General features: G+C 41.9%; 1 protein-coding gene across 2 annotated transcripts in view; it reads right to left on the reverse strand.

The window, feature by feature from the left end:
* TMEM132B (transmembrane protein 132B) overlaps positions 1–22,107 on the reverse strand; it is a 255,118-nt gene that overhangs the window by 13,634 nt on the left and 219,377 nt on the right. For both annotated transcript variants that reach the window (XM_085321058.1, XM_085321057.1), the window contains exon 6: positions 2,236–2,441. In XM_085321058.1, coding sequence (XP_085177184.1) covers positions 2,236–2,441 — 206 coding nt within the window. The remainder of the gene's footprint in view (positions 1–2,235; positions 2,442–22,107) is intronic.

Below are 22,107 nucleotides of genomic sequence, written 5' to 3' on the forward strand. Positions count from 1 at the left end.
TTCTCTTGGGCCAGATCCTCATCATCTGTTGTTCTGTCACAGCCAGAAAAACCATCCACATASCCAAGATACAAGCCGGTCCTTTTCCTTTGAGCCCATCACAACATCTTGTGGACYGCATCCCTTAATCCTTAGTTTTATGCCCTCCTAAGCATTAGATAATTCTATTCCACTGCTGCCTGTTTGGGCTTCTTCAGGTTCTTCAGTAGCTGGTATGTTGCACTGTGGTTGCTGCTGCCAGAATTTTTTTTTATTGTACTATAAATTTAAGCTGGTGTCATGCCTTGCTCTGCAGCAGTATTTCTCACTTTACCCTGAAATAAACCAATGCACTAGTGTTCCTGGAAAATCTTAATCTAACAAATTGTCAAAATTATAKGTGTTTTCAGTAGGGAAAGTTCTAGAATGGGTGTTTCCAGTAGGGAAGGATCTATCCACAGTGGTCCTGGTAGAACCTATTCATCAGAACATAGACTTTTACAGGATAATAAGGGGGTTTTGCTTATATCAGTTCTGCTAAGTAATGCTTCACTAAGGTCTGTTATAAAGTGCATCTGTACAGAGACTGAAGAACCATCAAAAGTCCTGCACCTCTTTTGTCTGGATGATTTTACATGTTCTCAAGCAGTTTTATCTGCTTCTTCCTGAGACTGCTGATGGTCAGGGARATTTTGTTGTCCCACCCTTAAGAGCCATTTGTAACTGTGGTGCACCTAACCTGCTAAGGTCCAATACTGTACTATACAGTGACAAAAGGGCAGAGCTAAAATACGACTTCTAAGAACGCATTATTGAGCTCTGAATTAATTCTGTTGGTTAAAAAGAAACAGTACGTCATTCAGATTCATGAGACAAAATGACAGAAACAGTATCGTGCAAAGTATGTTTTTGCTGCTGCTTCTGAATTTAGGAATACCAAGGTATACTAAAAGAAAAATAAGGAGATAGTAGGTGAGTCAATGGAGGGAGCTGTGTACTGCATTGCTGTAATGGAGGAGGGATAACCAGGGTCAACTGGAACAATCTACAGAAGTGAGAACCTCATCTATATTCAGACAGGTTGAAGGAACTGGCCTCCTGTTTTTGAAGAAGAAAAGATTAAGAGGTGATCTAATTGAAAAGGCCATATCCTCTTCAGAGTCTTGTGTAATAGGACACAATGAAGCTTCTTAAGTTAGACTAATGTCAAACAGAGAAAAAAGCTCTAAACACAAGCTCTAAAAGCATGTATTTTCAGCTAAGCTTCAATATAGACTAGTTTTGCAGTAAACATTGCACATGCTCTGAATGTTGTCCTTTTAATGACTGGCAAATGCTGATAYTTGGAAGGTCAAGTACGTGTTTTCTAGGCATAAAAATTTCTGGTTTTATGAAAAAAAAATCTGTTTTTTAAGGACTTGGTGTAAGTTATGCTCACTTTATGCAGGAATAGGCTGAACAGAATTCTCCAAACACGATGGTGAAACAGGCAAGAGTTACCCAGTTTTAGTGATGGAGAAGCTGTTTTGGGATCTCAAGTACTTAGCCCCAAAGCAACTATAGGAAATCAAACTCAAAATCAGAAACCCTGAACTGTTCTTAAAACTCAACAACCTTAGATATCAGGATATTCTTCTCTAAGATTCCTTTGTTTTCTTATCTAAAGCAATGTCTTGACTGCTAAGTTCAGGATGAATGGCTGTGTCCATACTCCATGCACTGAAATCTGTATGTCCTCTGTGTCCCATGCAGTGCCTGTTTGATCTCTGGTGCACGATGTCTCCTGAACTGTGTCCAGCCATAGTCTTGTGGAGTGTAAGCTGTCACGGAGCTGCATAACATTTAAGTGGTATGTATGCACAATGCCTGAGATCCCTCATTGGCCTTCCTTTATTCAGCAGTGTAAACAGAAACAAAGCAGCAGCAGTGTTGCGTATCACACACTGTGTTGCATATAGGGTGGAAGAGGTCTAGGTTCTTTTCCTCAGATTTGCACATCAGAATGWGAGATCTGATTTCCTGAGATCGTGTGGAATTGGTTTAATGCTCCAAGCAATGCCACTGACTTAAAAGGATATAAATCTGTATCTGACCAATACCATTGTTGGGTGTGTTATGATRAAGGCTAATGCAGACTGTTAAACTAATTTGAAACAAGAGAGCTTTAGATTCCAAGAAACACTCTAAAAATTTGCTCAGTTCTAAAATCTGAGACCCTAGACATACATGTGGACTGAGCCAGTGTGGTAAGCATACCTCTTATTGGAGGTGACTGGTATCCTCCAGCCTTTGATCTGGCTAAGTTCTGTATCAGAGATCTCAATCTGCAGGGGAAGCCGTGGAACCCAGACCGTCACTTCTAATTGGGTGGTAAAATGCTGGTAAGTGAAGTTAACAATAGTATCCACTTTGCTTTTCATTTCCTTGCCATTAACAAAGATGGAGTCACATCTGTCAGAAACCTTAAAAAAAAAAAAAAAAAAAAGGAAAGATTAATTAGGAAATGAATAAAAGTTCCTGAAATGAATAAAAGTTCCTGAAGAAGCACAAGGAATTATACATCAATCCAAAAACAATGCTAATAATGTGAGTCATGCACATTGTATTTTCAGTTTTTTAATTAGTTACAAACAGTGAAAAATGTACCCCAGGGAAACAGTTCTGCGTTCCACAACGGTTACTACTCAAGCTGCAAAAATAATTTCATCATGTTACATAACCTTTGTCAATCTTTTATACTAGGCAAATGAAACTCTGCAYGAATTAAACTCCACGTGCATCAATGTTTATGTTTACAATTTGCTTAAAAAAAATGGAAAAGATGGAGCCATATGTTAGAAAGAAAACAACTGACTCAGAACCATAAAATAGAATCCTTTTCTCTTTCCTTGAGCACTGTAATGTTTAAAGACAAAGATCTCCTTATGGCTTGTGAGCAGAAATGCAATAGAAACATTAATTTYTAGAACTTCTCAGTAGTTGTTTCAGCAAAATATGTTCATAGTAGCTTTATATCATTTTATGRAAATATTGCCAAAACTAGTACTGTACAGCAGGTGGGCTTTGTACTCATCCACCCTCTTGCTTTCAGGGATCCTTTGGCACAAAATCAAGCTCTTATTTTTGAAACAATCCAACATAGCAACATGTTTGACCTTCATCCTGGAAAGACGGAACTCCATTCTTGATGAGGCATGTTTTTTACATACATACATATATATAAAAATACATGTATGTATATCCCTGTGTGTGATGCATGCACATACGTGTGTGTGTGTGTGTGTGTGTGTATATATGAAAATATATCAAAATGTGTAAAGGTTTGCATTCTGCTTTGAAGCAAGAGAGATGTGATAGTTTCCAACAGATTCCGTGTACTACAGCTTTAATCTGTTAAAGCTGTGGCTCATGACAYGTAGTTGGGTTACTGAAGCGGACTTCATTTTCATGTCAGGACCATTCTCTTGTTACATAATATATTGGGACTCAGACCTGAAGGGATTCTGGCAAATTCAATGATTAGATCCTGCTGTAGTGGAGTCACTCAGATAACTCATGTAGTCTTCAGCAGGGAATATGTTGAAACATGGGTTGATTTTGCTCTGCAAATGTACCTCAGATCTTCTCTGGTATTAAAATAAGTTAGGCACAAAGAATTACAGAAAATGCCTAGCAAACCTTTTTTTCTTAAATCTAGTTCTCACATGTGACTGAATTTTTTTTCTTTAAAACCCAGGCAACATCACGTGGAATAACATAGTTTATTTCTTGAGTTCTAATGTGGTATGTTGCTGTTTGATGGACAGTATCTGGCATTCTACTACCATAAGGAGAACATTTAAATAAAAAATATTTTGCCTCAGTGGATCTTATAATACTTTTAAAATTTGTAGACAACTTGGCTAAGAAACAGCTACTTCAGAAGCAAATGGAAACAAGCAACCTGTGAGCCAATCATTAAATGACAAGTTTAACTTCCAGAGTTACGATGATGATGTTATGGTAACTGCTAAGCCAAGAAGGGAAGGAAAAGCATTTGGGAAGCACTGTGCTATCGGTTGGTACGGATCCACTGAACACCACCACCACCAAATGACTGTTTCACATTTAGCGAGATCTATCTGATTTAAGTACGAAAGCCAAACTTTTCACATTGTCCCTTCTGTAACGCTGCTGTACAACTAATGTCACTCTTCTGTACTGCTTATTATTAGATAATAATCTCACTAAAAATGTTGGCAAGTGCCTTTATATTTTCTTTAGAAAAACTCACTGTTTGGTATTTTCTCTACAGAAATATGCAATACCAATATATAAAGTAAAACAGCTGCACATCCACATTTGCTATTTTCAGGCCAGTTTCACAGATCCTAATTAATGTGCTGAAACTGCAATCAATTACTTTTTGCAAAGGGACTAAGCCAGGTTACCAGGGATAGACAAAGGAAACTAAGGCACTCTTCTGAAGATAATACTCCTTCCACATCAATGCTTAATGAGTACAAGAANAAAAAAAAAAAAAAAAAAAAAAAAAAAAAAAAAAAAAAAAAAAAAAAAAAAAAAAAAGAGGCTATCTGATAAAGAGCTTAAAATGGACTCTGGGCTCAGGAGTATCATAAATGAGATGGAGCATACTCAGAATCCCTGTTTCCCGCTCATAATATGTCACAAGTGTGTCTGGGAAGTTTAAGCACATTAATCAAGCCCATTAATTGAATGAACAGCTGAGATTCTGAATCATAAAGCCCACATCTAGAGAGCTTTGTGAGAATTAATACAAGACAGAAATAATTAAGAAAACTCAGAGAAGGATAAACATCAAGACCTGATCAGGGGAATAACTAATATCTGTCATGACAGAGGCTAATATTTTAGTTTCTCTTCTTGCTGAGAATGCTTTAAAATGGTCATGTCTTTTTGTCAGCAGGCAAGAAAGGTGCTAAATCACGGAAAAGAAAAACAGAATTTAATTGTAGCTTTAAAAATATACCAAGCTTGGCTTGCAAATTTCATGGATTTCATGTCTATATTGGGCCATCCAGTCACTTACACTGACCAAGAGGTAAGTGTAAGTCAGAACATACAACTGTGCTATAGAAGTTCACCCAATGGCCTTGTGCAGAGCTTGGAGTTCACATTTCACTGAAGTGTATTTTCTAGAAAATCATCCATTCATAATAAGAAAATGGGAAGATATATATTATTTTTTTCCAGCTCCCTATCAAGAGTTTGAGTTTACTCTATTAGGTACAAGCAAACATAGGAATCTAAAGGAAAATTAAGTTTGCACAGATAGCAATGAAAACCACAGCGGTTGGCTGAATACAGTTGGTAGCCCGTGATGAAGTATGTGAAACCGGGACCGCTGTTCACCATACCAGCTGCATTAAAGCCTGCCTGAGTAAGCCTCTCTCTGTTAAATTCACAGCGTTCAACCTAAGAACTGCTATGCTCKCTAAACCTTACCATAGTTGTTAATTAACATGAAAGTAGACTTGGTTATTCTGAGGGAAATGAGAACCTTGAGTATATATAGCAAATGCCCAGCTTTCCCGTTCCACTGCAAATCTCAAAACACAGTTCTTATTTCTAAAAGTGATTTCTAGTGTTATGAACCCAGTGCCTCTAAGGAGTTCTGAGCCTCTACAGCACCACAATTCCTATCGCTCTAGAAAAGTGCAAGGAAAGCCCCAGGGCAGTTTCTACTGGACTTTTCTAATTCTAGGTCCTGGCTGGAGCAGACAGAAGAGTTTACTGCAGACCTAGGACAAAACTCTAGTACAGGGGTTTGGGAAGTCCACAACTTTGCAGGCACCGCAGGCCTGCCGTAAAGGCTTATTCTGAAGGCTTAAACCAAGCCAACACCTGTTGCAACTCCTTGCACACAGAATTAATTCCTTGCAAACAGAATTAACTTCATCCGGTTCTCAGAGGAAAGCTGTGATTTCGTGTTGACAGCAGTCTAGATGCTCCTCCAAAGTGATGAGGGAATGAGATACACATGGAGCTTTGTGGACTCTGTGCCAAGTGTTTGGCTTATGGGAGGCTGAGGGGCCCCCAAGAACTGTTGTTTCCCTTTATTTTCTCTGATTCTAAGCCTGATCCATGCTCTTACAGTTGCCACTCCCCGAAATGGTTTGTGAGCTTGCTGCAATGAAAATTCGTAGGATCTTCCGCTAGAGTTGGGGGGGTGACATGTTTACGTATGAAGATCTACAGATTCATTGTGGGGCAAGCTATGGTGCAGAGCAGTGATTTAGGAAAAGTTGCATTACCAGTGACTTAGGCACAGATCTCTATAGAGCTGCTGGTATATATTTGAGGGAAAAGAGAAGGCAAATACTGCTAAAAGAAATCTCTCCTGCAAGCACTCCATAGAAAAAAGACACAGCAAAAACTTGGAACTGCCATCTTCTAACCTAAAATGCACAGAGCACACTTCTTCAAAACTGCCTGCCATATCCACATACTGCCTGACAAAATCAGAAAATGCTATTTGAGATGGTTTGCAACCAGAAGGGCAGGATGGCCGGCTGTCTGCTCTGGTATTCAGGTCAAGAAAAAAAGAGCTGCAATTAACCTTTCTGGGCTTTGAAGGAGATGGTTGGCTCCAGTCCCCACAAGTAATTCTAAAAAGCACTATTTCCCGTGTACAACGTGTCACTGCTTCCTCATTTTAGACTMATCAAGTACTAAAGTTGCTAGCAATCCAAAAGAGTAATTGGGAAACCATTTGATGTTCAGGTCAGCAAAGGCTTACAAACCCTTTGGGTGAACAGGTTAAAAAGGAACTGTGAACTGACAAGAAAAACAAACAAAGCTTGTTGCATGGTTAATTTTTACAATTTTAGAAACAGGTTTTATTCAAAAATCTTTTACCCTCAGCTTGTATGTCAGTAGGGAGAATGAATTAGATATAACCAAAATCATTCAAAACCCTTGTGTCTGTAAGCAGTTAGGAACTTAGATAACTAAACAGACATAAGAGTTGATACAAAACAATACCAAACTGTCCTATAGCACTTTTCATCTGTGAATTTTTAACACATAGACACCCCACAAAGCACACTGGCATCCGTAATGCACCGTTCAGCAGGGGCTGCGGAGGCATAGGCAGTGTGCGGGAGACCTGCGGAGAATGTACAGCCTGCTCAGCTGAGTGCTGCCGCTGGTCAGGTACCCGCTCAGGGAAAGTTGGGGCCCAACTGATTTTAATTTGGAGCTGAATTTCACCCTTAAAAAGTGGACTAGTCCTCTGTGCTTTCAAAATAGCTTTCACCAGTACCTCAGCAGAACTGCCTTTTACAAGACTATATATATATATTTTTTAACTTCTAGTCAGGAAGTACTAGTATTTAATAATACATTTAATGGGGCAGATGTGCACAATTCTTCAGGTTTATAACCGTGGCTTCTGAACAGCAAAACCCAACCTTACTACAGTACCTGTCTGAGATAACGCAATTCCTTGATGTCCAGCATATGAGACAGGAATTTGATCTGGTTGCAGTCACCTAAGTACAGTGTAAAACCAGCCCTCCCAGCCATGGTCTCAGGAGATACTGCAGAAGAGGAAGTTGGGGACAACTGACCAGCAGTGAGCAGCACAGGTAACATCACAGATCCAGGCAATAACAACATCCATAACTTTTCCACAATAGGCCTTAGGACAGTGGTACAAAATACAAACTCTAATTTATACTCTAGCTTGAAGTGTAATGAGGAGTTGGAAGATTAAAAGGAAGATTCTTGACCAGAAAAGAAAAGATTTGGAAAAGTGGAAAATAAACTGAAGTGCTGTATGTTCAAGAGGCCAGAAAAACACAATGGTCTGAAGCAACAGGCTTAGGCAGGGGATTATCAGTTACTCTCATGCACAGAACTCTGCATAGACAACATGAGACCACATTAATACCAGCTCAGCAGCAATTGGCACAGTAGAATTAGTGACACCCTATTGTTTTATTGAAGAAGCCTCTGTTTGTTTTCACTGTAGGTGTCACTATTTAACATTACTGATGAAGAGAAGCAGGTTATTGAAGGAGGAGCAAGATGCAACTAGGTATAGCTTATAATGATGTGAATGAGTATTTGAAGTTTTAGAGTCTTCTTACCTTTTAACCCCCATTGAAATGCACTGAACTAGAGGGAAGGACAGCATGGAAGACATTAACATTTTGGTTTAACAATAGAGACAATTGCGGCTTAGAAAAGGTGCAGTGATCCATGAATATACAATGAGAATTTAAAAACCTGCTGTACTGAATGAAGTGTGCACTATTCAGAAACTGTTGATCTATGCAAAATTATTAAACAACACATGAGATCTGCCAGCATTTCAGTCCCAGGTGCAGAACAGCTGCTCTCATTCACGTTCAGACAGGCCATGCAGGGGCGGTCCTGCAGGAGATGGTGAATTTGGCATAGGTTKCATATAGGGTGCATAGGTTGAAAGGGGAAGACCGAAGAAGGTGGGTGTGCTTAGAGACTCCAGCCTGCTGCTTGGCCTGACGTAATTCAGGCTGAGTAATAACTGCTCTGCCTCCACGGTGGTGGTGCAGCTGCTAGAACAGGCAGATGTTCAGGCGTTTCATGCCTATTGATTATGTACAGTGAATGCTGCAAGTGATTGGGAGGGGGGTGGCAGGATGCTGCCAAAATGTTTTCTGCCCAAAGACCGTTTGCTGATCGGTTGGGCTTTTCACTGCACTTTTTCTACAAAAATCAAGCCGAGGAATTCTGTAGGAATTAAAAGTTAATGTTTCTGGTTTTATCATCATCATGTGCAGACTAATCATTTTCATGAGGTCAGATCAATGGCCACATTAAGACTGGCATGTTTGGAAGACAAGAGAACGCCTCTGTTCACGGTACCTGGAATAGATGATAGATGGTGGTTGGTCCATTAGTATTGTCAGCTCCAGCGCAAGGAGAAACGATGCTTGATACCAGTAACTAATAGATGGAGGCGGCTATGCTGCTACTGGTCTTAGCAAAGACATCTCTACAATCAGTTGGGAAACCAGATTARACTGCACTTTGACATGTGAAAGAAGAAAGGAATATAAGTGGTAGACAACACAGCATGCCTTTTTTAGGTTTCATCTAACAGCCGCTGAAGTAAATGAGAGACTTTGCTGCTGATTTACTGTCCTCAGACCAGGAGCTCTAAAGGATGCTAGGACTTGACTGTCTGTAGTAACACAATGACAGCCAACTGTGATATAAGCTTGGTATAGGGAGATTTTTAGGCAGTATTTTTTGAGAGGCTGAAGTTCTTTTGTATATTTTGTATACGTGGACAAACTGCAGTTATCTTGATGGAGCAGCAGTTCCACTGCCAGGATGCAGTGGAGTAGATACATGTGAAACTTATCTCCTGTGGTTTAAGCTCATTTAAACCTCACCACAGTTCATGTTTCAAGCAAAGCTGTACACTCTTGTTTTCATTCAACCACTATTCTTGCTGATAAGACATGGGCCAGAGCTTAGAGCATTATCTCCTACCTCCTTGTCCATTTGCAATCGTAATTGTGCCAGCCCCATTCTTGCTCCCTAAATTTCTGTTTCTTTTAAGCAGTCTTGTGTGCAGGTCAGCCTAGCTTCTGCCTGTCTTGTCACCATAATGCAGTCAGTACCTCTCCAGGGCTAACTTCTTTCCCAGACAGGCCTGCCTGTCTCTAGACAGACATCTTCATTCTTTTGCACTGAGATAAAAGTTCTCTCAGTGGCACAAATTCTAAGCATACGCTTATATGATGTGGGTTTTGCTCAAGTATTTGATCCTTAAAATTCTGCGGATTAGGCATTACGAACACTCATTGGTTTATATAAACATCCACACACTTCATATTCATCAGCTGGTGTCCCCGAAAGGGATTAAGAGTTGTTTATCTAGTGAAACCCCAGCATATGGTGCCAACTCTTTCTTGCACCAATTGTAATTGCAAACACTGAACTTGTTCTGTAGAAACTGCTAATTGGGTGAAACTAACACATATGTTGGAGCTATAAACGAAGGTGGGGTTTCCTTCCTTTCCAGCACTTGAATTCCTCGCATAAATGGGGTTGAAGGTTGACAGAATAATTTACACATTGTTTAGAAAAGTACAGGGGGAAAGTATTCAGGCAGATAAACATACTTAGTTGCAGTGAAGTTCTTTGCAAAATAATGGTCTTAAAAAGTAATCTTCTGTGTACTAAGTAAACTTAGTGTTCATGATTCATGGCTCTAATCCCTGTGACTGAAATTTAGGATCTAAGGCTCCATGAAATTAAAAGAAAAAGAAACAATTACATGCGTATTCATTCAATTTCATGTGTTGCATACCCTTCAGTTCTTCTGATGAAATTTTTAGATGGGAAATAGAGGTTTCTAAAGAATGCCTAATTCAAAAAAAAWTTTCCAGGTCTATTGTAACTGCTGAAGCTAACCAAATCTCCTGGGACTCCTGATTTTCTCCAGGTTGCTCTAGGACATAAATTACCCCTGCATTTTCCCACCTGCCCACAGACAGTTCACTGATGCTGCTGCGCACCCTGGAAAGCGCTCAGGGAGGCTGGGTGCGCAGAGCCCTCGTGGAGGACACCAGCCCTTCAGGCCTCCCCTTGGCACGCAGAAAACGCTGTCGCATAGTTAAGGAGGACCCTCACCGCAGGGCCATGGTGCACAATGTCCTCACATTGCTCCTACACTACTACTTAGGGGAGGAGATACCTAAAGCGCTGTTCTGCACACAGAGGGGTGACTGCACACATTCCTTCTGTGTGTAATTGGAACATATGACAGCTACAGTGTCAGAAAGCCACAAGCCTAGGAAAAGCCTAGGCAGCCAAGTAACAAAGCTTACGGGCTTAATACAGTATTAGGAGTAATGTCTTAAGTCAGGAATGTTAGTCACACTGATCTAGCATTTAATCTTCTATGAGTAATGAAAGCATGCACCATCCTTATCCCAAAGGAACATTTAGAAACCAGAAAAAAAAATCTCAAAAGAGCTTTTAAATACACAGCAATACACTTGCATTATGCAAAGAAAACTTTGGTCCTATGCCTAGATTTTAGTGCATCTGCTTTCTTAAGTCATCCTAGCTAGTTTTTAGTCTCTGAGCAACAAATAATTCATTAATAAGTTAAAAAATAAAAGGGAAAAGGGACATTCAAACAGCAAACACAGCCAACAAAAACAGTCCTTAAACACTCATTTAGTCAATCACTTTGATAAAATTTTTTAGGGAGAATGTCAAGGACCTTTACCTAAGRAATTATCTTCCTTCTCTGGTCATATATTTAACCTCTACTAGCCTGCTTTAGCATCTAATATAGGACAATGCAGAATCAGCATTAGGAGGCTGTTCCCTGGGCAGTACAAGGAAAAAGAGACACCTTCCTGGATGTAACTTAGAGAATCGAGTTTAGATAYATAAAAGGTGGAGCAATTTCGCACGTACACAAAATGCTCAAAGCACTATCTTCATATTGCTGGCTCTCACATCGTATTGCACTACAACAGTCCAGCTCTGTCTCTCTTTTCAAAGGAAGGAGTTTTGCATGGCCATGGAACCAGTATTGTTGCCACAATATTCCTATGTATTGTGTGTAGCAGAAGACACTTTCTAAATGATGACAGTATTGCAGCAATACAAGGGGCCTCATTTATAGCACAGGGAAGGTATGACAAAACATGTTCATTGGCTACAGAGGAACAGAGCTATAGTGATGATGAAGGTAAATAAGGAGAAAGACTTAACATCTACTATCTCTATTCCTGCCTTGCTCCATTAAATGATTTTTCTGAAATTCTGATTGCGCCRTAAAAGATGAAAGAGTGTGTGGCCAGGGAACCCAGCACAGAGTCCTGAGCTACCACCGAAGGGCTCCCCTGCGTTGTGTCTGACCTGATTAGCCCTGCTGCTTGCACGAGTCTACTCACCTTGCACTGTGCCATGTGGCTGTCTCAGCTCAGGCGCTCCGTGGCTCTAGGAGCCTCCCGCTGGGCCCCACTGCCTGGTCTCCCTGGTGACTGTCTGCCGGAGCTGTGCTCCTGCAGAGTTACTTGGAGTGAACGTTCTTGGACAGTCACTCAAGGAAACGGAGGTCCTTTAAGATGAATGCACTGGAAAGAAAAAAGTCTCAGTCCCTGAAAATTATGGTTGGGCTTCTACTCGAGTAGTCTCGCATCTCAGGGCTCTGAAAATTGTCAGGAAGTGACTGAATGACACAGCAGATCTTTTCCAAGAAAATATTTCATCTCTCTTTAATGTCAGAATGACATAGTCATGAGATGCAGTTTAACTCCTTAATGCAAAGTYCTAGATCTGCTTGTTTCTCTATTTAACAGCTTCTAGGACTGTGCTAAAGACGGTGTGGCTCTGTTTTGACTCACCTTCAACTTAGAAACTTAAATTTTGCATGAAAATTCAAAGGAATTACTATAACATATACGTACATAAACTGCACCTCAGTTGGCTGGAATCCCTTAAAAATAACAAGTGTCCTTTGAAAATAAGTCCTTATATAACGCACTGTCTCTCTCCTTCCCTCTCCTTCCTGAAATGGCTGTACACCTGCAAATCCTCCTGCTGCTAGCAGAGGATCCTGCTAGATGAGAAGAGGGGAAAGCACAGGTAAGAAGAGGAAGCTTACAGGTAGAGGGATCAGAGGGAACAGTGTCAGAGGGAGCCCCGAGGCAAAGTTCCCCTTCTGCTACCCACACACGCATAGCAGTTGCACTACTTTYGAATCACAGGGGGGTTCACAGATAGCTCATGAGTTACAAGCATGAAAATATAATCACTTCTGAGTCACAGGAGCAGCTGCATTTTGTGTTCTCCAGCTGGAACAGAAGAGGAGTGAATTGTTCCTCTGGTGCAGGAAGAAGCAGGGAGTGGAACAGACCAAATCCTGCAAGATTTAAAACTAGAAGCAGCTCAGTCGGGAGAACACTCAGGGTGAAGTCTGTCTGTTACTTGACTTTTACAGTGTCAATAAATCCAAACTCTAACCAGGGGGAAGGCAACACATCTTGGCTACATCAGCTGTGCAGAATAAGAACATGCCTAGTGTGACTGTAACGTGACTGTTCGGCCACTATACTGATAGTAACGAACATGTTGTACTCAMGGTGGAAATGTATGTTCATTTACGTGCACAGATGATGCAGGTGATTTCTGTCTAGTGGGTCTGGAGGACTAAGAAAGGCCATTGGCATCTCCTGCTAACCCTTCCCACCTCTTCTCTTTCACTAGCATGCTGGAGCTCTCTTGAACTTTTAACTGTCTTCCACTGCGAGCAAGGGATGGAGCTGAGGAGAACRGCATTGCCAAGAGTGACATCTTTCCCCACACATTTTACCCAAACATGCAATTCAACCACACACAACACATACTACCCACAACTCACTGAACAGTGCTTACATTACATTTCTCTAGAGRTTTTCTGCTAGTCATCGCTATACATTTACAAGAAAATTCATTGTTGCAATCTTTGTTTTTACCAATAAGGAAATGCAGCTAATTAATAACYGCATACTGCACTTACCATAAAGCCTAAAGAGGATTTCAGAAACTTTCTAATCACAATAAGAACAAATGTCAAAACCATGACATTTTGCATGACACAAAAGCTACCGTTTTCCACAGAGCTCTTCAGAAACCATGATGTATCAAAATCAACAGACTGCTTGCTATTGACTTTAATTTAAAGGCACAGATTGTCAGAAGAATTAGTGTAGAGCTACCTGACTCCTCCTCCACTGCTCTCTTCACTGGATTATCTTTGCTCTAAGGTCCATGAGATCCAGGTGAACCAAACTTCCTTCTCACCAAATTAAGACACTGCTRAAATCCAGCTACAAACGAGTGATATTCCTATGTCTCGGTCTTTTTCCTATCTACAGCTTTAGTGCATGTATGTTCATGAACTCTATCTAAATGCCAAGATAGATCTGTAAAGCTCTCAACTTCCCCTGTTGAATCTGGGCAAAAAACAGACGTTCCAACTCATGCATGAAAGGTAAGTGACAAACCGCAGACCACTGCCTTAACTTTTCTGTTGTACTTTTGGATTTTTCTCTTTTGGTTTGCTTTTTATGCCTCCCCTTAGGGCTGTCTAGATACGGATGAATGTGCTACAGTCAAAGAAAGTAAAAACAGAGCAGGAAGAAAAGCTTGCTTACAGCAATTCACTTAATCACAAGATAAATGTATCTAAAAGCTATACACAGCATAAAAATACATCCTAAACCTTGGAATCACAGAAAACATATGAGTCCATTTGGCTCTTTTACTAAAAATGGTAATTTCTTTTTCCTAGCCAGAAGGCCTAGAGGCACATTGCACACTTAATGGGAAGTGTATTCAAACACCACTGTAAACAGAGAAAAAAGAAATGAGGGATGGTCGCTTGCCTTGATTGTTTGCATTTCTTTACATTTTTTTAATGATGCCACATTTGTAAAATCATGCAGCTCTATTCCCCAAGAGCCTCCAGTCTAAGCCTCGGGAAATACGAGTTCACTTAACACTTATGCCAATGATACAGCGTAGAACTAGCCAATCCCCCACATTAGAACCTATCACTGGTGTAAGCAAGTCTGCAGGAGAGGGATGTTGCCCTCTCCCTGTTCAGAGGATCAAGTCAGAGTTGTAAGTCATACAACCAGTGCTGCAAAGAGGTATTTAGACTGAAGACTGTAAATTTGCTGGTGTTAATGCAGTTCTTGCGTACAGATCTAGACAATGTGAAAAAAGAGGATGCTTTCAGGTTATATCAGGAAAGGAAACACTGATTAGAAATGGTGCTATGTTCAAAAGGCCCAGAAAAATAGACAGGGAAAGGGCATGTTCAAAAGGCCTAGAAAAAGAGGCAGGGAAAGCAAAATTGAAATAAATCGTAATAAATAAAGAGCAATAAATAATAAATGAAGCTAAGCAATCCTAGCAGAGAGCAGGATGACAACTGGCAAATAGACCTGATCTAGYTGCACATTAGTTAACCTGTGTTTTGGCAAAATTGTGTTAAAGCAGCGTAGAGTTCAGAGCCAGGCTGAAACAGGCTCAGATCAGTTAGCCCAAGCTGGAGCTGGTAGGCAAACCAGTTATTTTAAAGTTGGCAGAGAGTTTATATGAATTTTAGTCATATGGCTGACCCCAGCAGACTTAAGGGGATACCATGGCTCTATTAGACAGCCAGAGGGGTATAATCCAGATGTGAGTTATTCCATGCGCAAATGCAGAAATCACTTCCATATGAAATCCCAGGTGGCTATCTTGCTTTCATCTCCCAGCTTGCTGTAGCTAGAGATGATCGGTTAATGTAAAGCCCAGATTTCATTTTTCACTATTCTTTTCACTGTTGTTCTCTGGAGACATTTCCTTCCTCATTTGTACAAATTAAACAGAGCAAATGTAATCTAATACTACGGCTGTCACCTTTCTGCACAAACAGAACACAAATTCTGGGCAGGGTGTCCCAGGCATGCACCACCGTGCAGCACAGGTGCTGTACTCTGCTTTTATACTCTTTGGGAACATCAGCACTTTCTAGCTGATTTTGCCCCCCCCCCTTTTTTTTTTTTTTAAGAAACTTACATTCCCTCTCCTCTTCACTGGTCTTGGACTTTTCTTTATACTGGCTTCTCAGCTGGTACCACATGAGCTTATTTTGTTTGCACAGTTCCTACTGTACGTACTCTTTAAGCTCTGTGATAGGACAGCTGTCATCTCATCCTCTGCAGCTTCATCTCCTATTTCATCCTGAAAGCTTCAAATATTTTCTTGCATTGATCCCCCACTTCTGCAGCAATGGAGGGCTTACTGAAGGTTTGTTTAGGATTTTAACTACACCTCCTGCCAATAACCACACACTTTTGTCCAATCATAGTCTCTTATTCTTCTCTTTTAGCTGCCTTTCAGCTTTCTCCTTTTAGCTCTTCTTTCGTTTTGTCCCTTTAAGCTCTTACAGCTTATGGGTATGTGGCTTCCCCTGTCTGTTTTCTTGATTCTCCGTACATGAAGACTTTCAAAAGGGTTTAAGAGAGTTGGATCCCCACAACCTCTTAATTTCTACTGCTGATGAGTACCTAAGATTATCTTTTTTAGGCATTTTAGGGGGCACAGGGACACAGGGGCCTGCAATCCAGTGGACTACACAGCCACAAGGGAGCTGTCTCCCCCCACATCTAAAGAAATTTAGACACCTAAGGAAGGAGTATTAAAACCATTTTTAACACATGAGCTCTTGAGCTTCTGGTGTACAAGAAGCCTCTTCTCTAAACCTTCTGTCTTGCTARGGTAGCAGCAAGAGAAGGGCAGAGTCACAGCATTTCTCTGACCTTCATCTGTGCTGCCCAAGCAGTCTGGCTTGCAGCGTCCCAGCTTGGGACCTCTGCCTACACATACGCTGAAAAGAGAACATGTCCGTAGGGGTGCACCAACCTTCTAGAAAGCCAGAAGAGTCTTCCCATTGCAATCACTTTGACCAGAGCAGCAGACACTGGGGAACATCCTGTATCCACTTCATTTTCTATTTGCTGAAGGATGATGTGAGAAGGGACACAAGGCATTCTCACCATTGACATGGTGCTTTAAGTGTAAATACTAATTTTTGTGGAGGGGAGAACTCATGAGTTTAAAGGAAATGATTTCTAACTGCTAGTAATCTCATAATCTCATCTCCATATAGCATGGACATGTTCCTGCAGGAGGCATCTCTAAAATCAGCTTGTGGCTACGAAAGCTATTAGATTCTTTTACTGAAGTAACTCTATTAAAGTTTTATGGTTTTTGCAAGTCCCAGATTTAGTCCTAATGATTTAACTTGGAAGAGCACCTTTTTTATGGCAGTAAGATACTTGYTTTCCTACACTTTGCTACCTGCCTTGTTGCAGGTAGCACTCCTAACAGGAGTCACTCTTGGCAGCACTGTGGACTAGTAAAAGTTACTAGTTTTCGGTGATTTTTTTGTGCAATGCAGGGCATTGCCATTCTTGAGCAGATATATTCTGCCTTGCCAAACTATACTACACTGCATCTCAGCAAATTATTTATTCAGACTAGAATGACTAAAACACACTTCTTCCAAGCAGAACTTCTGTTCCCAGTGCCTTTCAAGAGGCATGATACCTAGAAAATACAACCTTTCCCTGTACTTCAAGGCTTACAGTACCTGAAAGGCACAGTCTGAGTCTTCAGAAGTCATGGAAAAGGTTTGGTACAAAGAGTTCATTTCTCATGAGGTAAAAAGGTGTACTCTGTTGATGACACTAGATAGCACTGCTGGTTATCTCCTTTACCTTCCCACAGAGCAGCATATGTACCATGGCTGTAGCTACAGCAAAGTGGCTAAGGGGAGGTTGCACAAATATCCTGTATGGAGCTGGGTGGCTTGGAAAGGATGAACCGCTCTGCTCACATCTTTGCCTTTCGGTATACATTGAATTTCTTTTCCTTAGCTTTTTGTTTTGTTTTAAAGTCTCATCCTAGCTTTCATTTTTTGGAATCACCTTCATTTTCAGGCACCTCAGGCATTTCCCTGGTATCTCTGAAGCTCCTTCTGAACTCCCAGTGACAGACAGAAAAATAATTATTTGAAAGACAGGCAACAGCAGCCACCTTCAAAATTTCTTCACTCTCAGTAAATAGGATCCTTTCCCATCCTGACCCCATGGACACAAACACATCAGAAACCTTCTCAAAGGAGTCGTGCTCCTGTACAGAACCATCTGTGTACTCTTCAAATGGGCCAAGACTGAAGGCAGTTTCTTACAAGAACTAGGGAGATCAAAGTTGGCAATAATATATTTTTCCTCAGTAAAATTAGTTACAGAAAATGAAAATACCAATAATAACATAAGGCGATTAAACAAGCCACACTGTCAAGTTTGCTGAGAACAGAAGGTCTTAGCAAATGGCTGTCTACTAGACTTCAGACAATCATTCTCACCAACAACATTGTAAAAAACAAACAAGCTGTATCTTAAATCATTATAGTTGCATGATATCTACAGAGACTATTGGGAAACCTCCACATGCTGCGAACATCTGCCCTACTTAAAAACATAAAAGAGAAGCCTCCCAGCATCTCCTCAAACTCTCCTCGAACCCTTTAACAACGCTGGCTGATTCTTCCCATCTCACCATGGTCCTGTCACCAGCTTGTTCTCTCCTACTTACAGACTCAGGACTAGAGTCAGACAAGAAGCAACCTTCCTCTCCTGAGAATACTTTGGGAATCTTGGACATTTTTCTTGGGATGAATCCAAGATTTCCCAGGCTTTCAGGGACAGAGAGGGAAAGCCATCAAAGAAAACTTCGGCTGCTCCTGACAGAAGTTTCAGTCTTAACAAGACAGCATTTTCTACCAGGAAGCAATACAGCTGAGGAATTTCCAATCCCAGCAACTCAGTGCTGCTGTGAATACTAAACTCCTCARAAGAGGGGCCAGCAGTTAGTCCCACAAGGGGTATGTGTTGGGCACAAAAAAAAACAGGACAGATACTGGCACCGTGGTCGCTCCTGCCTGCTCCTCTGCTCCTGGAGCAGTGGCCTTGACTGATGCAGCTCCCTTTTCTGCCAGGTGGACTGCTGCAAAGATGCTGGGTTACAGCTGCGTACAGCTGAGAGTGTATCTAGCACAAACAGTGCTCCCCATAGTGAAGCTATGATGGGGAGCATTTCCCAGACCTCAATTCCAGGACCCCCTGGAGGCCCACTTCATCTTGGGATGACACCAGGACATGCTCCCCAACTCCTTGCCCTAGCTCTTGCCTGCTCTCCGGGCAATGTGGGAGCCCCGCAGGAGATCTCAATATGCCCTGTGCTTTGGAAGTTCCCTGAAGCCTACCACAGCAGCAGTAGGTGAGCTGCCATGGCAGCCACGCTTGCACCTGATAGTGCAGTTACTCTGTGGATTCCTTCCAACTTGATGTTTCATAAACAAGACCTCCACAGAAGGAGGCTTAGCACAACAGGTATTATGGGATGGGCTAGACGCAGGAGACAACTCTGGGCAACCTACTGTAAGAAAAACATAATCCTGTACTTGCAGCCATTTTCTTTCTGCCCCATATTTGATTCAGTGTTACTTTGTTCTTGCTTATGGTACTCTGGTCCAGATCTGCCCTCAGTAATTTTGCAAACATTTGCGTGGCATTTGTAATGCACAAAATAAAATATGCTTTAGAACATACCAATGAATGATTTATTCCAAGGAAGGGCTTCCTTATTTAACACTGGTAATCTCTCATGCTGTACTTGCTACAGGTTAGGGAAATTGAAAAGGCTATTGCTTCTGTATGGCAGGGRCTATTTAAGTCTGTGGTTTTCCTATATTAGTGTATTGAAATCTTTGATTTGTGGGGTGGCAATAAAAGATGTGGAGAGAAAATCTCCCCTGGCAACRTGTACTCTTGAAAGGCCCTTTCAAAGCAAACATTCCAGCAGTGAGAAATACTTCAGCACACTGCACTCGTCTCTTCCCTCCTTTCTTCACTGCCACCCCAGCCTACGCTCTTCGTATCGAAATAATAAATTTCTGTGTGCCCCATCTTAMACTGTTTCTGGAAAGAAAGCATGTCACACCATCTTTGTGTATCTGGTGGAGAGAGACCTCACCATCAAAGGTTATAGTCTTTCACACAGGGCCATAAGTATTTTATGCTAATTTGCAGCCAAGTATTACCAGTTGGCTATAGAGCATTCAGGTTTGGGGGGAAAAAACACTGTATTCAGAAGTACTCATTGCATCAAATGTCAACTAGATTGGAAGACAGTAAGCACACTGGGCTCAGGCGATTAAAAACTCRCTTAGAAAATTGGTGCTTGCTGAGCCTTTGTAGAAAGGAATGAATTAAGAAGGAAAACAATAAGGAARAGCATACATTAATTTTGCTCTGCAGTGGTTAATGTGTAATGTAAGAGACCTAAGGAAAGACTGTGTATCTTAAGGATTTACTTTTTCAGGAGAAAACCTATCAGTCAGYGGGGAGTATTGCAACTTAAATCTAAACAGTAAGCTCAGGAGAAGTAATCAGAAAAGAGCAAATAAATAAAGCATATAAATAGCAGATAGCATTTCCCGCTAGGAACTTACCATTTCTGACAATAAAGCTCAAGCAGAGAACTCCCCCTTGCTGGCAGTCCTGCTGGGCAATCTCCATTTGCTGCTCCCTGGGTAATGCCATTCCCCTGCTCACTGCTCAGCTGTACTGGATATTTGTACAAGTAACTCAATAAAGGATTACCTCCCAGGTCTATATTGTAGTAAGCGCTGTATAACTCTTACTCAGCTGCAAGATCTTTAGGGTAGGCACTGTGTCCACACCGCACGCACACAGGGTTGAGCACACTGTCAGCAATCCACAAGTAATAAATACATGCAACTCAAATAAATGCCCACATCTTCTTCAATAAAGTACACATTCATTTTACTGCCTTTTCTTGACACCTGCAGGAGTTCGTGTATCTCTGCTCATTATTTCTCCGTTTATTACAGCATGTCCTTTCCTCTGGCTCATGACAGATTTCRGATCAGCTCTCAGGTGTAAGGAAGGTTTTATTGGCAAGCCGCAGGCAGGACGGCCTGCTCAGCCCGCACGACAGCACAGCGCTGCCTGGCAGCAGCGGGCTGGGACTCCCTTGGAAGGAGCTCCAGAGTTCATTAGCTGCTGACCACATCCTGCTAAAGTGTATTTTTAGAGGGTTTGATAGCCATATCCTGCAATGCTTCCCACAGGAGCAGCCTTTACTCTCACTCTGTAAATGGAGCTGTTTGCACAATCGTGGGGGCAAAGGCAGAACAAGCAAGAATGGTAATATCTGTAATGTATATATGTTGCGTAGATTATAGAGAGCTAAACAGACAGAGTGGTCTAGCATCACCTCCTTTGCATTGCTGTTCCTTCACTGGTGAGAACCCATCTGCCAGCTCTGACTTTTATCCCCCGTTCTGAGTGGATCAGCCAAAAGCAGAGCATTTCACCTCTAAAAGTGCTGGGTTTTAACTAGCCTGCCCTCAGCTTCCAGGGAGCCAAATCACCCACGCGTCCGTCACTCGCCTGAGCACCGGGCCTCTCCGGGCTGAGGTTGACCGCTGGGTCTCGGCYGTCTCCCACGCGGCGGTGTCACTCTCGGCGATCTGGCAATCACTGCCGCAGAGCTTTTCTCCGGGCACGTTTTGAAAAGCAGAGCCTGTGCCCAGCTGCTGCGTCTCCCGCTCCACACCTCTGCGGAGGCGGCAGCGGCGGCCGCTCGGCCAGCCCGGGGCTGTGCCCGGCCGCCCCGGAGCCCGGGGGCGGCGGCAGGAGGACACGTGGGGGTGAGGGATTGATTATGCTGCCATGAGGGATGACAGAATAAATCAAGGCCGTAAAAATGCCCACTTGGAGCTGTATTTTAAGAGTGTGGCAAAGATGCAGGGATAGAGGTTAAAAAGATGCAGAGCAGGCTCAGTGCCTGCTGCAAGCGCTTCACAGCACAGACTTTGTTTCCCCTGTCTCGCGACGGCAGATACCGAGCCCCTCTGCAGGTAAGTATGGGGGGAGCCTTTACATACATACACACATGCATCTATTTATGACCTCTGTAACTACACAGACGACTCTGCATGCTCCAGTATTTGCTGCCTCACAGTTTGCTGAGGGAACCTGTTCTTGAAGCACGCACGGGCTTTTGAATCCCAGCGGCCGTACTTGTACAACAAACCCAAGCTTCTAGCCATACAATTGTGCAGGAATCTGCATCAAATGTAAAATAAAAGTGTTGATCAACGGTCTAGAACAGAAGTGCTAAGATGGCCTAAGCTGCTATTTGTCTCCCTGGGCATGGACTGTAAGTCTCAGAGACGGATTACGAGCACCAGCACTAGTGGCTGTTTGACCACTGATTATTTTAATAGAAGCACATGGGAAATATGCTTGCTTGTTCCAGAACCACCAACCACTTCCTGCACTTTCCCTCAAGAGAAATGCATCAAAAGAGTAAAGTTAAGCAATCTCTATTAATAAAGTAGTTATTTGTTTTCATATTTAAATCACGGAAAAGCTGCCCAATTCCCCGGCAAGCATTGCAGAATTCCACATTTGCCCCACTGAAGGGCTGTAAAATGTAGAGGTAACGAGTGCAATACTA

This window comes from Rhea americana, unplaced genomic scaffold, assembly GCF_003343005.1.
Source record: "Rhea americana isolate MKP2758 unplaced genomic scaffold, rheAme1 scaffold_68, whole genome shotgun sequence".
In the NCBI taxonomy this organism is placed as follows: Eukaryota; Metazoa; Chordata; class Aves; order Rheiformes; family Rheidae; genus Rhea; species Rhea americana.